General features: G+C 35.9%; 1 protein-coding gene across 2 annotated transcripts in view; it reads right to left on the reverse strand.

Moving 5' to 3' along the window:
* The window catches only part of UBE3D (ubiquitin protein ligase E3D), a 150,072-nt gene that overhangs the window by 96,567 nt on the left and 39,253 nt on the right, over positions 1-14,252 (reverse strand). Inside the window, exons 6-9 of one of the 2 annotated variants that reach the window (XM_087443825.1) lie at positions 12,737-12,806; positions 11,695-11,803; positions 8,201-8,364; positions 7,635-7,968 (exon numbers count right to left, since the gene is read on the reverse strand). In XM_087443825.1, the coding sequence (XP_087299951.1) occupies positions 7,941-7,968; positions 8,201-8,364; positions 11,695-11,803; positions 12,737-12,806 (371 nt within the window). In that variant the 3' untranslated portion in view covers positions 7,635-7,940. Of the gene's footprint in view, positions 1-7,634; positions 7,969-8,200; positions 8,365-11,694; positions 11,804-12,736; positions 12,807-14,252 lie in introns of those variants that run through there. The other variant, XM_004422065.3, reaches the window with a different exon arrangement.

Below are 14,252 nucleotides of genomic sequence, written 5' to 3' on the forward strand. Positions count from 1 at the left end.
TCTAATCCCAGTCCCCTCTCCCTTTTTACCCTCACAGATCATGACTATACCTATCTCACATTGTTTCATCAGAAGAAGGAAAATGGATTCCTCCCAAGAAAGTAATCCTGAGAGATGAATTGCTTTTCAGAGGAAACCTCTGCTTTGACTGGAATCTCTAGGAAATCACTCTTATTATATAATATGGTCTTAATTTCTGTATGTTGTTTAATGATTATAAATGAATTCATGGATAGTATAGGAATTACAAATAAAATAAGTTTGAATTTAGGCCACTGTATTGACACAGTCCACTCAAAGGAGGGATTTTTTCTAATTACAGATCAAAGGAATATGTACTCAACTTGCTTCACAATGAAGAATGGTCTCTAGATGGATAAGTCTTGGTGATAATATGGTACTAAGCAGACAAATGTGTGAAAAGTGCTTTCCAAAGAAGCATTTATAGTTTCCCAGAGATATCTGATTACTTTCCTGTATTTTTAGATTAACTTTCTTTCAATGGATTCCTGTTCTAAGAAGCTAAGGCAATAGACTTCTAAAAAAATCACATTTGTATTCCTAAACTCCAATCTATAAGATCAGATACGAACACAGTATAAATCAGAAGTTTCTGCTACTGATGTTACATATTAAGATGCACAAATATTCACTAACTATAGTACAGTAAGCAGTATATTTTGAGGAGTAATCAAAATGCTGACACATTCTAAACTACTAGGGGAATTGCTCTTGAGGAAGAATATACATTTATAGTGACATTTTCAGATCTCCTAAAATTTTATGGTTAAGGAACTACACGATATAATGAAAAAGCACTGAATCTTGAATCATGACAACCTGGCTCTAATTCTGGCTCTGTCACCAACTAACATATTGACTAACTGTACTTTTTTCTCTTATGCTCCTCAGTTTCTTCACTTAGAAAATATAAGACTTGGACATTCATATCTGAAGTTTAAGTTTATTGTACTTTATGAAGTCAATGTCCCTAATTGGAATGCACTGACAATGTCACCCTGTGACTCCTACATAGGGAAGTAGAAGATACTTACTTGAGATGGTTTAATAAAGTGCTTTTTAGGGGTTAGTGACAATTCATTCATTCACTTGCTCATACATTCATTCACTTGTTCTAGTTACACACTATCCAAATAAGTTAATGTGAAGTGTTTCAGCAAGTTATGCAATTATAATAATAGGTCTTAGATATTCTGCTGGATATAAAATTAGCATAAATTAACATTTGCTTTGTTTTGTGTTTTTATCAATCAAAATGACAAATTCCTCTAAATTTCCTCAAAACCAGCTAATTTTATTTCCAAAGTTTTTCAGGCAGTGAGAGTCTCTGCCACATCAGGTGTATAGCATCAAAATTAAGCAGAATTTGGCAATGATTTCTTGGATATGACACCAACGACACAGGTAAAACAAGTAAAAATAGCCAAATGGAACTACATCAAACCTAAAAACTTTTGTGCATCAAAAGACACAATCAACAGAGTGAAAAGGCAACCTATGGAATGAGGAAAAATATTCTCAGGTCATATGTCTGATAAGAGGTTAATATCAGAATATATAAAGAACTACTACAATTCAACAACAAAAAATCAAATAACTAAATTTAAAAATGGGCAAAAGACTTAGACATTTCCCCAAGGAAGATTTACAAATGGCCAATAAGTATATATATGAAGCATCTAAAGTAGTCAATGTTATGAACTGAGTTGTTTCCTCCCAAAATTCATATGTTGAACACGAGTAGCGTTAGGGCTCTAACTCCCAATGTGACTGTATTTGGAGATAGGGCTTTTAAGGAAGTACTTAAGTTAAATGAGGTCATAAGAATAGGGCCCCACTGGGCCCCGTGGCCCAGTGGTTAAAGCTCCGCGCACTGTGCTTCAGTGGCTTGGGTTCACGGGTTCAGATCCCAGGCGTGGACCCACTCCACTCAGCAGCCACACTGTGGCAGTGTCCCATAGACAAAAAAAATAGAGGAAGATTGGCACAGATGTTAGCTCAGGGCTAATCTTCCTCAAGCAAAAAAGAGGAAGACTGGCAACAGATGTTATATGAGGGTGAATCTTCCTCAGCAAAAAGAAAACAAAAGGAATGGGGTCCTAATCTAATAGGACTGCTGTCCTTTTCAGAAGAGGAAGAGACATGAGATTTCTCTCTCTCTCTCTCTTCCTCTGTCTGTGCAGGCATAAAGAGAAGAGCTCATGTGAGGACACAGTGAGAGGGCAGCCATATATAAGCCAGGAAGAGCGGTCTTACCACAAATCAATCCTGACGACCCCTTGATCTTGGACTTCCAGCCTGCAGAACTGCGAGAAAATAAATTTCTGTTGTTTAAGCCACCCCATCTGTGGTATTTTGTTATGGCAGCCTGAGTAGAATAACACAGTCAAATTCAGAAAAACAGAAAATAGCATGGTGGTTACCAGAGGCTGGAGAAAGAGGAAAAGGAGAATTGTTGTTTAATGGGTACAGAGTTTCAGATTTGCAAGATGAAAAAGTTCTGGAGATTTTCACAACAATGTAAATATACTTAACATTACTGAACTGTATACTTAAAATGGTTATGCTGGTCAATTTTATATTATGTGGTTTTTACCTGAATAAAAAAAAATTAAGCAGAATTTCAATTTTCCTGCTAAAAAAAGATAAAAAAAATACTGCTTCACAAATAAAAGCAACTACTAATCCTATTTTATGCATATGAAAAGGGGTATGCTTTATATGTGTTTTTATTTCATTAGAAAAAGTAATAATGATGACTGTCAAGACAAAAACAACACTTCTATTTTAGAAGCAATATTTACCAATATACAACCAACAGAGAGAAACCTAATTAGCTTATAAATCTAATCTCTAAATTCCACTAAAACTAAGGGGAATGTAACATATCATCAACACTTCCTCCCTCAATATATTTTGCAAGAAAATACTGTTATTAATAGTAGAACATGGAATAGTTCTTCTCAATCCAAATTCTCCAGATTCCTAAATTGGATATTTTCTCTTTTGAAAAAGGTGGGAAGAACCACTACCAATATTAGGACTCATGTAACTTACACAATGAAGAGAATTCAGTTTAGCTTAAAAGAAAACCCACTTATTTACACTGAATGGTTACATTTCCGTAAGTTCTTTTCTCTTAAAAATATGAGAACAAAGAACCTGATACCTATGAAATTCTTCATCATTTTTTAATAAAAATAAATTTATTCTTCTTGTTTCCCTAATGGAAAAAGAGATAAGTATAACAATAAACATTTATATTATATTTTACCACTTATTCTGTTTATTCTAACAAAGTTAACACGTAGGATTATAGAGATTTTGGCTCATGCCCCCATAAAATTTTTCTTATTTGCTGCCCTAAATACAATTTCAAGAAAACTGTGAGCTATGACATTGAGAGGGAAAAGGTAGACACAGCTTGATTTCAGGAGATAATCCAGAACAGGGTTTCTCAATTTTGGCCTTTTTGGCATTTGGGCCAGATAATTCTTTGTTGTAGGAGCTTCCTAATGCATGTAGGATGTTTAAGAGCATCCTTGGCTCCACTTACTAGATGTCAGTAGCCACCCCAGGTTGTGACAACCAATGTCTCCAGACATTGCCAAATGTCCCCCGAGGGGCAAAATCATCCCTAGTCTAGAGAATATGAGGCTACGGGTGAATTGATGAATTAGCAGAATTAAACAGCAGAAGTTAACTTAGAGGCCAAAGCTAAAAAGTTAATATTTAGGATCTAAACTCTGATATGCAAACTAAGAATGTGAGTTGTAGGATAACTGTGAGCAGGAGGGAGAGGGGGTAAAACAACAATAGACTTCAAAATGTTAAGACATATGTGTCTATTGCTAGAAAGAAAGAACATTCTAAAAATATTTCATGCCACTTTTTTGTGTGTGCTCAAGGAAATAAAACCATAGTTACATTTGCTATTTTCCTCTTTTAGACTGCCATCTGGCAATCTATACTTCAACTAGAAAAAAATTCTAGCCAATTGGACTAAAATAATTAATGCACCACCCTATGTGCCAAAAATATGCCAGAGAATCTACAGTTTTGCTCAGTCATGCCCCAAAAGAAAGAAACTAATGTCCTTAAAAGACAAAAGTAAATAACTCACGGATGCTTACCCAACTTTTGAAATTCCCTTCCTACCTTTGGGGGACACAGAGTCAAACAGTAGCAGGAGGAAAAGCACAGCAAAAGTAGTTACATACAACAGGCAAACTACAGGAATCAAACTCATTTACTAGGTGTCAACTTGTCCCCAAGACATACGGAGTTAAAAAAAAGAAAGAGTCCACTAATAAATACAGCAGAACACAACTGACAACAGTCATTATATTTCCAGTGTCACAGGGATTTGTGAAGAATGAAGGAAATAAGGGGACAGGTGCACTCAATCTCTGTAACACTCCTCGAGAAAGGCAGTGCAAAGATTCTTCATAATAATGAATACAAGATTTACCACCATAACTGAGTCTATCATTTCCTTTTTCTTAACACCTAAAAGTTGTCAAAAAAAAAAAAACAACCAAAAATAAGAAAAACCTGGCACATCAAGACTAGCATATCCTCTGAGTTCTCTTTCACCAGTCCATAAAAGCAGGCTATGGCAACAATAAGCTGTAGTCACCAATAGATGAACAGTAATCATCAAATACAAAGATAAGCAGAAGACCATGTACCATTCATTTAACAGATGTTTTGTTAAATGTAAACATAAATCGTACGTTTTGAGCACTTCTACAAGTACTCATCTAGATGTGATAATGAGCAAGAAAGACAAGGTCCTGGCTCACATGGAACTTACATCCTAGTGCTGGAATTCTAGTGAAATCATCAAACATTTGGGGAAAGCAACACCATGAAAGAGAGTATCAAACTCAACTTCTCTTTCCAAAAGGAGGAGGGTTAAGGGGCAGGCCTGGTGGCGTAGTGGTTAAGTTCGTGCACTCTGCTTCGGCAGCCTGGGGTTCATGGGCTCGGATCCCAGGCATGGACCAACGCACCACTTATCAAGCCATGCTGTGGTAGTGCCCCATATAAAGTAGGGGAAGACGGGCATTGTTAGCCCAGGGCCAATCTTCCTCAGCAAAAAGAGGAGGATTGGCAACAGATGTTAGCTCAGGGCTAATCTTCCTCACAAAAAAAAAAAAAGGAGGAGAGTTACAGACCCAAGGGAAAGGCATTAACAGAAAAAACAGAAGACTTGAATTACTATTCCCAGACATTGAGAGAATACTGTATCTGCAAGACAAGAACAGATGATGACATAAGAGAAAATTTTGAATAAATTCTTACATTTGTATGAGATCTTAGAAAATCAAAGATAAAGAGAAAATCCTAAAGGTTTTCAGCGAGACAAAATAGGTATAGGACATTTTCAGATATTCAAGAATTGACTACAGTCCAAGTTTAAAAGAACTATTAAAGAGAGTACTTCACCAAGTCAAACAATGGAACAAAGAACATTGAGTGAAAAAACTGCAAAAAGATACATACAATACTATTTGCAAGTATTTTTAAAACATATCAAACAAGACTACATATTTTTATGGAAACAGACACACAATAAAAATATAAAAACATTTATGGTCATGATGCACGAGTGTAAGTAAGAGGTAAGCACATGGGTAGGGCTTTGGCTTCATACTTCTTTAAGAAGAAACACAACCACCATCATCAAAATCACAAACGATCTCGACATGGGGAGAGAGTACGTGAGGGAGGGAGCAAGAGAAAAAATGCGACACCTTGTTAAGAGTCTTTTCTTGTTCCGGTAAGAGTATGGATGGATACTAATTAAATCTAGATACTGATAGTCAAAAAAAAGTTTAAGTATGTGTGTTAAAAATTTAAGGTTAAACACTAAAAATCATTTTGTAATAGATATTTTTTACATCCAAATCATCAGGGGAAAGACAGACAGAAAAGGTAAACAATGTAAAAGACAACAGACTAAGTTCAATTACAATAAATTAAATAAATTTGTGAATTATTTAAATTCTCTATTAAAAAATTCAGACCATCACAATGGAGTTTGAAAACACCCAGCTACATGCAGTTTACAAGGTATATGAGAAACAAGACATTCATCTAAGATGAAAAAACACAGGACAGCTGAAATAAAGAAATGGAAAAGGATGTAACAAATAATTTAAAAAAAGGAAAGGAAATATAGTAGTATTAACATCGGGCAAATTAGAATAAAAGAAAAATACCACCAAATGAAAGGAGAGCAAAATCTCCTATTGATAAAATATGCAATTAGTCAAGTTGTCATGTCACAAACCTTTATGTACCTAATAACAAATATATGTAATTGTTATTGATATATATATCAAAATATATAATACAAAAACTAATACCAAATCCAGTAGAAAATGACTTTTCCACAATCGTAGTGCAAGACATAACACATCTTTCTAAAAAATCCACATTTCAAATAAACAAAAAAGATGATTATAAAAGATTTTAAGAAATTTGACTATATAAATCTAAATATATAAAGGTCATACATACATACACAGTAGTCAACAGAAATATAACCAATGAACAGCTTAAAAGTTGACTATGTATTAGGCTGCACACACACATACACACACACACACAAACACACAGAAAAAAACCTCAACAAAGTCCCCAAAGTATCAAACACATAAGCCATATGCTCTGATGGTGCCTCAATAAAACATAAGCAGTCAACTGAGCCTGTTTCATTTACACTTGCATCAGATGGGCAAAAATCTAACCAGCAGTTTGGGTAAGGATGCAGGGAAATGGGCATTTACAGAAACTTCAGGTGGAAGTATAAATTTGTGACGCCTTTTTGCAAAGCAATTTGATATGATCTATCAAAATTTTAAATGTCATACCTTTTGACTCAGCAATTCTACTTCTAGAAATCCCTCATAAAAAAAGTACACAAAATCACAAATGTACAACAATACACAGTGCAATACTAATTATACCAGCAAAAAAGTAATAACCCAAATTTCTATTAATAGAAAAATGGTTAAATTATTTTCAGTGTATCCATTTCATAAAATGTCAAGTACTGACATTGAAAGAATCTCCAAGACACAGTGGTGGTGTTTTTTTTAAAGTAAAAAATACACATGTATTGTTCAAATTATATTAAGATGCAAAATAAATAGAAAAAGGAGCAGAAGACTACACAGCATAGTTTTTACTTCTGGAGAGAGACATGATGGGGAATTTCACATTTTACTTTATGTATGTCTCTACTGTTTGAATATTTTATGATTTATACCGCTTGTATGATTCAAAAAAGAAAAGACAAGCAATAATTTTTAAAATTTTCTTATTTACTTCCCAGTAAAAGACTAAGATCTTTCTGTTCTTAGTACAAATTTGATCAAAACTATTTGAGAGTATAGGACAAGTACAAACTTCCAATCTGTTCAAATAAGAACACTTTCCGTTCACTCTGCCAGAAATTCTCTTCCCTCAGATATGGCTCACTCCTTCACTTCCGTCAAGTTTTCCACTTAAATATCATCTTATCTGAGGAACCTTCCTTGACTCTTCAATATAAAATGACAACATCCTATACCCATCCCACCACTCCCCAACTTCCTTGCTTTGCTTTGTATTTCACTAGAGTAATTTAACACCTGCGTCTTAGTGTCCTTGTCTCTAAAATGGGGATGATTACAGTTCCTACCCCACGGTGTTGCTGTTAGGCTTAAACGAGCTGGAAGCTCTTACAGAGTGCCTGACTCACGGTAGGAGCCATATGAGTCTTTGATTTTTTTGTCTGTTTTGCTTATGGTCTGCCTTCCCCCATTAGAATGATGACCTCAGGAGGCAGGGCCTGTGTTTGCTCACCTTATATCCCGAATGCCTGGAAAGTGCCTATCAGTAAATATTCATAGTTGTTGAAGCCTGATTTAGTACTGCAGCCATATGTACAGACAGCTGAGATTACAAGAAAAAGACCAATTATTTTCAGTAAAAGCAAGCTTTCTACACATAAGCATGAATCATCTGTAATAATTCAATCTACTTTGAAAGAATAGTATTTAGCAGTATGACTCCTAGAAGCTTCAAGTAGGGAAGTGGTATAGTACCATTTAATTCATTAACTGCTTAACATCAACGTGGCAGTAGAAACTAAAACATAATGTGGAATGAGAAAAGCACAACTTACCTTTCGTTCCTGCTTTTGATGCACGGCTGGTAGAGGACCTTCACAGCATTCCAGGCAGAACTGGAACCTGCCTCCAGTACGTCTTCCAACAGGGGGAATTTTTTGATACTTTTGGAACTTCCCAAAGATTCAATCACCAAACTGTCTGAGTTTAAAAGCCATAGCTAAAGATAAGAGAGAAAAGTCCAAGTATAAAGATATCACCATCCTATCCGTGTATCATACCACCGTTGAAAAAAACCAGAAAAAAATATAGGAGAATCATGTATATAACTTTTAAGTAGGGTAAGCCATTCAAAGGACAACATTTGGTAGAGCTGCTATTATAAATTTGTTACACACACAAAAAAAGACAACCAACTAGGAGAAAACATTTAATACATATATAACAAAGCCATTATCTATAATAAATAGAGCCCATAGGAATCAACAAGGGGCGAAAAACAAAAACAAAAAAAACCTAGCCCAATAGAAATACAGGAAAAGAATATGAATAGAATTAACAGAATAAATAAGTGATAAACATATATACAAATGTTAGTATAACTAATAATAAGGAAATGTAAAATTTGTGTGACACCCTTTTTCACTTAGATTAGCAAATACAAAAGACTGATAATATGCGGTTCTGAAGAGGGGTTTGGAATGGGTATTCCCACACGCTGCTGTGGAAGTGTTTGGGGAGTGGGATGCATGTGATTTACCGAGGGTAGCTCTGGAGCATGACTCATGCCTACAGGGGGCCCCAGCTTTTTGTACCCCAGGGTCAAATCATTGGCAGTGGGCTGCCCAGGGCAGGGGTGGGGGCCAGGTAACTTCCTCAGCAGGGTGGCATCTGTCAGGTAAGTGCAAGTCTCTGGAGAAGAGGGCAGTTGTGAGCCATTAGCAGCCCAGGCTCTCAGCAGCTGGGAAATGGGTACACTGGCAAGTCAAGGGGATCCGGATGGGGAACCAAGAATGTCTCACTGTAAAGGATAAATTAGTACAACTTTTTCGGAGGGTGATAATTATCAGAGTTTAAAATACACAAATTCTAAGTCAAATATCATATGATTTCACTCATAAGTAGAAGATAACAACAACAACAAACAAACACATAGATACAGAGATTAGACCGGTGGTTACCAGAGGGGAAGGGGGAGGGAGGAGGGAGAAAGGAGAAATAGGGCACATGTGTGTGGTGATGGACCATACTTTGGGTGGTAAACATGGTGTAGTCTACAATCAAAATATAATCAAATCAAAATCTACAAATCAAAATATAATCATGTACACCTGAAATTTATAATGTTATACACCAATGTTACCTCAATTAAAATAAATAAATAAATACAATACACAAATTCTAATACTGCATTAGATTAGAAAGATCTGTTTCTAAAGAAGTACTAAAATACATGTGCAAAGATTATTTTCATTGCAGCACTGTCTTTAACAGCCATACAATGGAATTCTAGTCCTTAAAGAGTCCAATCTATATTTACACTAACAAGAAACAATCCTCAACATATACTGTTGTGTGAAGTAAGCACATTGAAGAAAAATGCTAATCACATGATTCTGGTTTTTTTACAAATATTCCTTGGTGTATACATTTAGTTCTATATAGAGAGAAAAAAAATGTTGAAGTACACATATCAGTCTGTTAATAATGTTTATCTTCAAATAGTATGATATCGCAGGGCAGGAGAGGGGACAAGATGGGGGAACTACCACTTATTTTATGTTCTGCACGTTGTCTGAATGTGTTTTAAGAATGTATTATTTTTATAAAAAAGAATTTTTTTTAATTTAAATATATATTAGTAGTAGGTTTAAAAAGTTCCTACTCCTGATTTTTAACTTGAAAACCTTGCAAAAGAAAATTAAAACTATTTCAGACTATGATTATGAGGTACACTTAGTATCAGCTTCAGTCAGAAAACATTTTGGTTTTTGGTAGAAATTATCTGGAATTAGAAAAGCACGAGGTCCCCATAATGGATGGCCAGCAACAAAGCCACGCTGAATAACAACCTCAACCCCTCCGTCCTCTAGCTACCACGTATTCTAGCTTATGAGTTCCTTGAAGGCATTTTTGTTCTACCTTGAACACCTAGAAAATTGCCTTTCAAATAAGAAGTGCTCAAAGTATGTTTACTGGTTGAACAAAACAGATGTGGAGGCAGAGAAGAGACAGGCCCTGATTCTTGGATTTTCACATAACTGTCTCAAGTTCTTTTCTCCAGAACATTATTTTTAATAGAAGCAGTGTGATATTAGATGCTTGTGGTACATGTAGGGGATGATTCTTATAACTGCAGAGCCTCTTCTCCAAAACTTGTCACTACTTCTCAAACATCAAGGTGTTGAAATTAGGATCTCGAAGAGAGATCTGCACTCCCATGTTCAGTGCAGCACTACTTACAATAGCCAAGAGGCAGAAACAATCTAAATGTCCACAAATGAATGAACTGATAAAGAAAATGTGGTACATACATACAACAGAATATTATTCAGCCTTACAAGAAGAGATCCTGTAATGCATGACAATGAAGATGAACTTTGGAGGACATTATGTTAAATGAAAATAAGCCAGACACAGAAGCACAAATACTGTATGATTCCACTTATCTGAGGAATCTAAAATAGTCTAACTCAGAGAAGCAGAGAGCAGAATGGTGGTTGCCAGGAGCTGGGAGGAGGGAGAAATGGAGAGTTGCTAATCAAAGGATATGAAGTTTCAGTTAGACAAGACGAATAAGTTCTAGAGATCCGGTTCAATATTGGCCCTATAATTTAACAATACCGTATTGTGTATTTAAATTGTGAAGAGGGTAGATCTCATGTTAAGTGTTCTTATCACAATGAAAAAAAAACAGGAGCAATAGAATATATTTAAAACACAAGAGTATCAAATAGGAAAAAAAAAGTGAGAGAGACAGAATTGTGTTATACTGACCAAGTAAGGCCATTAAAAACTGAGAATGAACAATCTTATTGTGTGGTGTGAGCTTCTACAGAGCAAGAATCAGGTTTCCTTTCTCCCTGTATCCCTAGTACCCAGTACGTAGAGGTAGGTTTGATCATTTGTTATTAAATTAAGGGAGTTTGATTTAAGAATCAAACTGCTATTAAAAATTCATTTTTTTTTTTTTTCGAGGCAGATCTGCCCTGGGCTAACATCTGCCAATCCTCCTCTTTTTGCTGAGGAAGACTCACCCTGGGCTAACATCCATGCCCATCTTCCTCCACTTTATATGGGATGCCACCACAGCACGGCTTGCCAAGCAGTGCGTTGGTGCGCGCCCGGGATCCGAACCAGTGAACCCCGGGCCGCCGTGGGGGAGTGTGCGCACTTAACCGCTTGCGCCACCGGGCGGCCCCTAAAAATTCAATTTTTGATCATTCATCTTCTAGACCTGAGAATTGAGAAAAACGAATGACAAAAACTAAAGAATTTTTGAGACTTTGGATTACCAGGCTACAAGAAGCTGGATGAAATAATTTCTTACCAAGATATAAGTTTTGCCGTCGTGACCTTGAACACTGAATCTAAAAGTGCTTCGAGCAGAGGAGAGTTCCACCAGACACTGGGCAATAACGCTCTGGACAAAGCGTGACCTGTTCGAACAGAAATCAGTTTTCACAATGTGCCTCTCATAATAACTGTAATGGGCAAGATGAGCCAAAAATACTCCAGGGGACCTAAAAGGTGTGTGCATGCCAGACTTCTCTATATGCTGCCCATTCCCTCACAATCTGTGCTAATGTGGATTTTAAAATATTTTAATGTATTTGTGTTTGTTCCATTCTTCTTTAACCTATTCTCCAATCGTTAATACATTTTCCACCCAAATCCAACTATTCCCCGCTACTGAGTAAAAAATACTATGTGACAAGTCAATATTCCATTTGTGCTGCAGCACATTAAGAGTGATTAAGTTTAAAAGATGGGGAAATTCCCTCTAAACGTTAGGCAGTATTGTGTACAATGTTTTCCATTTGGATCGCCTCAAAGTGTCAGCTCTGAGATACAGAATCAGAGTATTTACAAGAGGATAAAGTTCAAGTTTATAATCCGATTGCCACAATTTTTAGACATCAATAAACTGAAATAAAGGTATACTATAGTTAGCTTTTGTTTGCAAACTAAAAAAATTCAAAGAAAAGAAATACTAATGGATTTAGTGGCTAAGTACCTTTTTTATTAAAAAAAAAAAAACAGGAGTCATTTGAAAACTGACCCATGTTTCAAATTTTAAATAAATCAAATTAAAACCAGAAATAATTATTCAAAAACCTATCAATGATTAGGTTATAAGACCTTGGATATCTGGCACATAGAAAGAAGCACAAAAATCTTTCAGAATTAGAAGATTTATATGAACACATTCGTCTATACCATTATGTAAGCAAACCGTAAATAAATCCTCAAGTCTTTTACATGTGTAGTTTGGGTGAACTATCTAAAAGCCTCTCTCAAAGGCTTTTATTTTTCCTTTCCAAATAGAGGTATAAATAAAAATGAATTTCCAAATAGTTTGCTATTTGTACCTTGGTATGATGGGAAAATTTCTCTCAGATGGCTGAATAATTATCTCTGTCATATAAAACTTAGTGGTTTCTAGAAACAAAAAATAAAATTAAAAATTAAAAATCTCCCAATACACTAATATTGTTGTTGTGGGCATGTTTGTCTCACACTATGACACTCCAAAGTAAATATTCAATATACTGGTAACACTAACATTCAGTAAACTTTTCAAAAAACGACTTAGTTTAAGAAGACAAAGCACCGACGACTACAACGAGCCGGTCCTGAGACTTCAGATGGTTTGGTGTTGCTATAAAAGAGCACGCCCCAAGTGAATCTGGTGCAGCAAGACTCTGCTCACACATACGGAAGGTTATAAAATGAGTCACATCACAGCCATATCCCACTTATCTAGAAATCAGTCATTTGATTTCCTCATTTCTATAGAGTAGCCACTAACCTACAAGTCACTGAAAAAGGTTTTTTTTTTTTTTTTTTTTTGGTGAGGAAGATGGGCCGTGAGCTGACATCAGTTGCCAATCTTCCTCTTTTTGCTGAGGAAGATTAGCCCTGAGCTAACATCTGTGCCCATCTTTCTCTATTTTTTGTATGTGGGACCCTGCCACAGCATGGCTTGATGAGTGGTGCACCTGTCTGCACCCGAGATCTGAACCTGTGAACCCCAGGCCGCTGAAGTGGAGAATGCAAACTCAACCACTATACTACCAGGCAAACACCCAGCTTTTTTTTTTTTTAATGCTGTCAAAGTTGGGGTTTTTTCCCTTGAACATATCACATTTTCTTTAATTTTTTTTATTGAGGTAACAATGGTTTATAAAATTATGTAAATTTCAGGTACACATCATTACATTTCGACTTCTGCATATACTACATCGTGTTCACCACCAAAGGTCTAGTTTCCATCTGTCACCATAAACATGTGCACTGTTACCCCTTTTACTCTCCCATCACCCCCTTCCCCTCTAGTAACCACAAATCTGTTCTCTGTATCTATGTGTTTGTTTGTTTGCTTGTGTACCTTCCACATATGAGTGAAGTTATAAGGTATTTGTCTTTCCCCATCTGACTTATTTCACTTAGCATAATACCCTAAAGGTCCATCCATGTTGTTGCAAATGGCAATGTTTCATCTTTTTTTATGGCTGAGTAGTATTCCATTGTATATATACATACCACATCTTCTTTCTCCATTCATCCATCAATAAGCATTTAGATTGTGTCCAAGTCTTAGCTACTGTGAAGAACTCTGCAATGAGCACAGGAGTGAATAAATCTTTTCAAATTAGTGTTTTCGTGTTCTTTGGACAAATACCCAGAAGTGGGATAACTGGATCATATGATAGGTCTATTTTTAATTTTTTGAGGAATCTCCATACTGTTTTTCATAGTGGCTACACCAATTTACATTCCCACCAGCAGTACACAATGGTTCCCTTTTCTCCATATCCTCTCCAACACTTGTTACTTCTCTTTTTAATAATAGCCATTCTGACAGTCTGATGTGATATCTCACTG

This window comes from Ceratotherium simum, chromosome 19 (genome assembly GCF_057802395.1).
Source record: "Ceratotherium simum simum isolate JZ-2026a chromosome 19, ASM5780239v1, whole genome shotgun sequence".
In the NCBI taxonomy this organism is placed as follows: domain Eukaryota; kingdom Metazoa; phylum Chordata; class Mammalia; order Perissodactyla; family Rhinocerotidae; genus Ceratotherium; species Ceratotherium simum.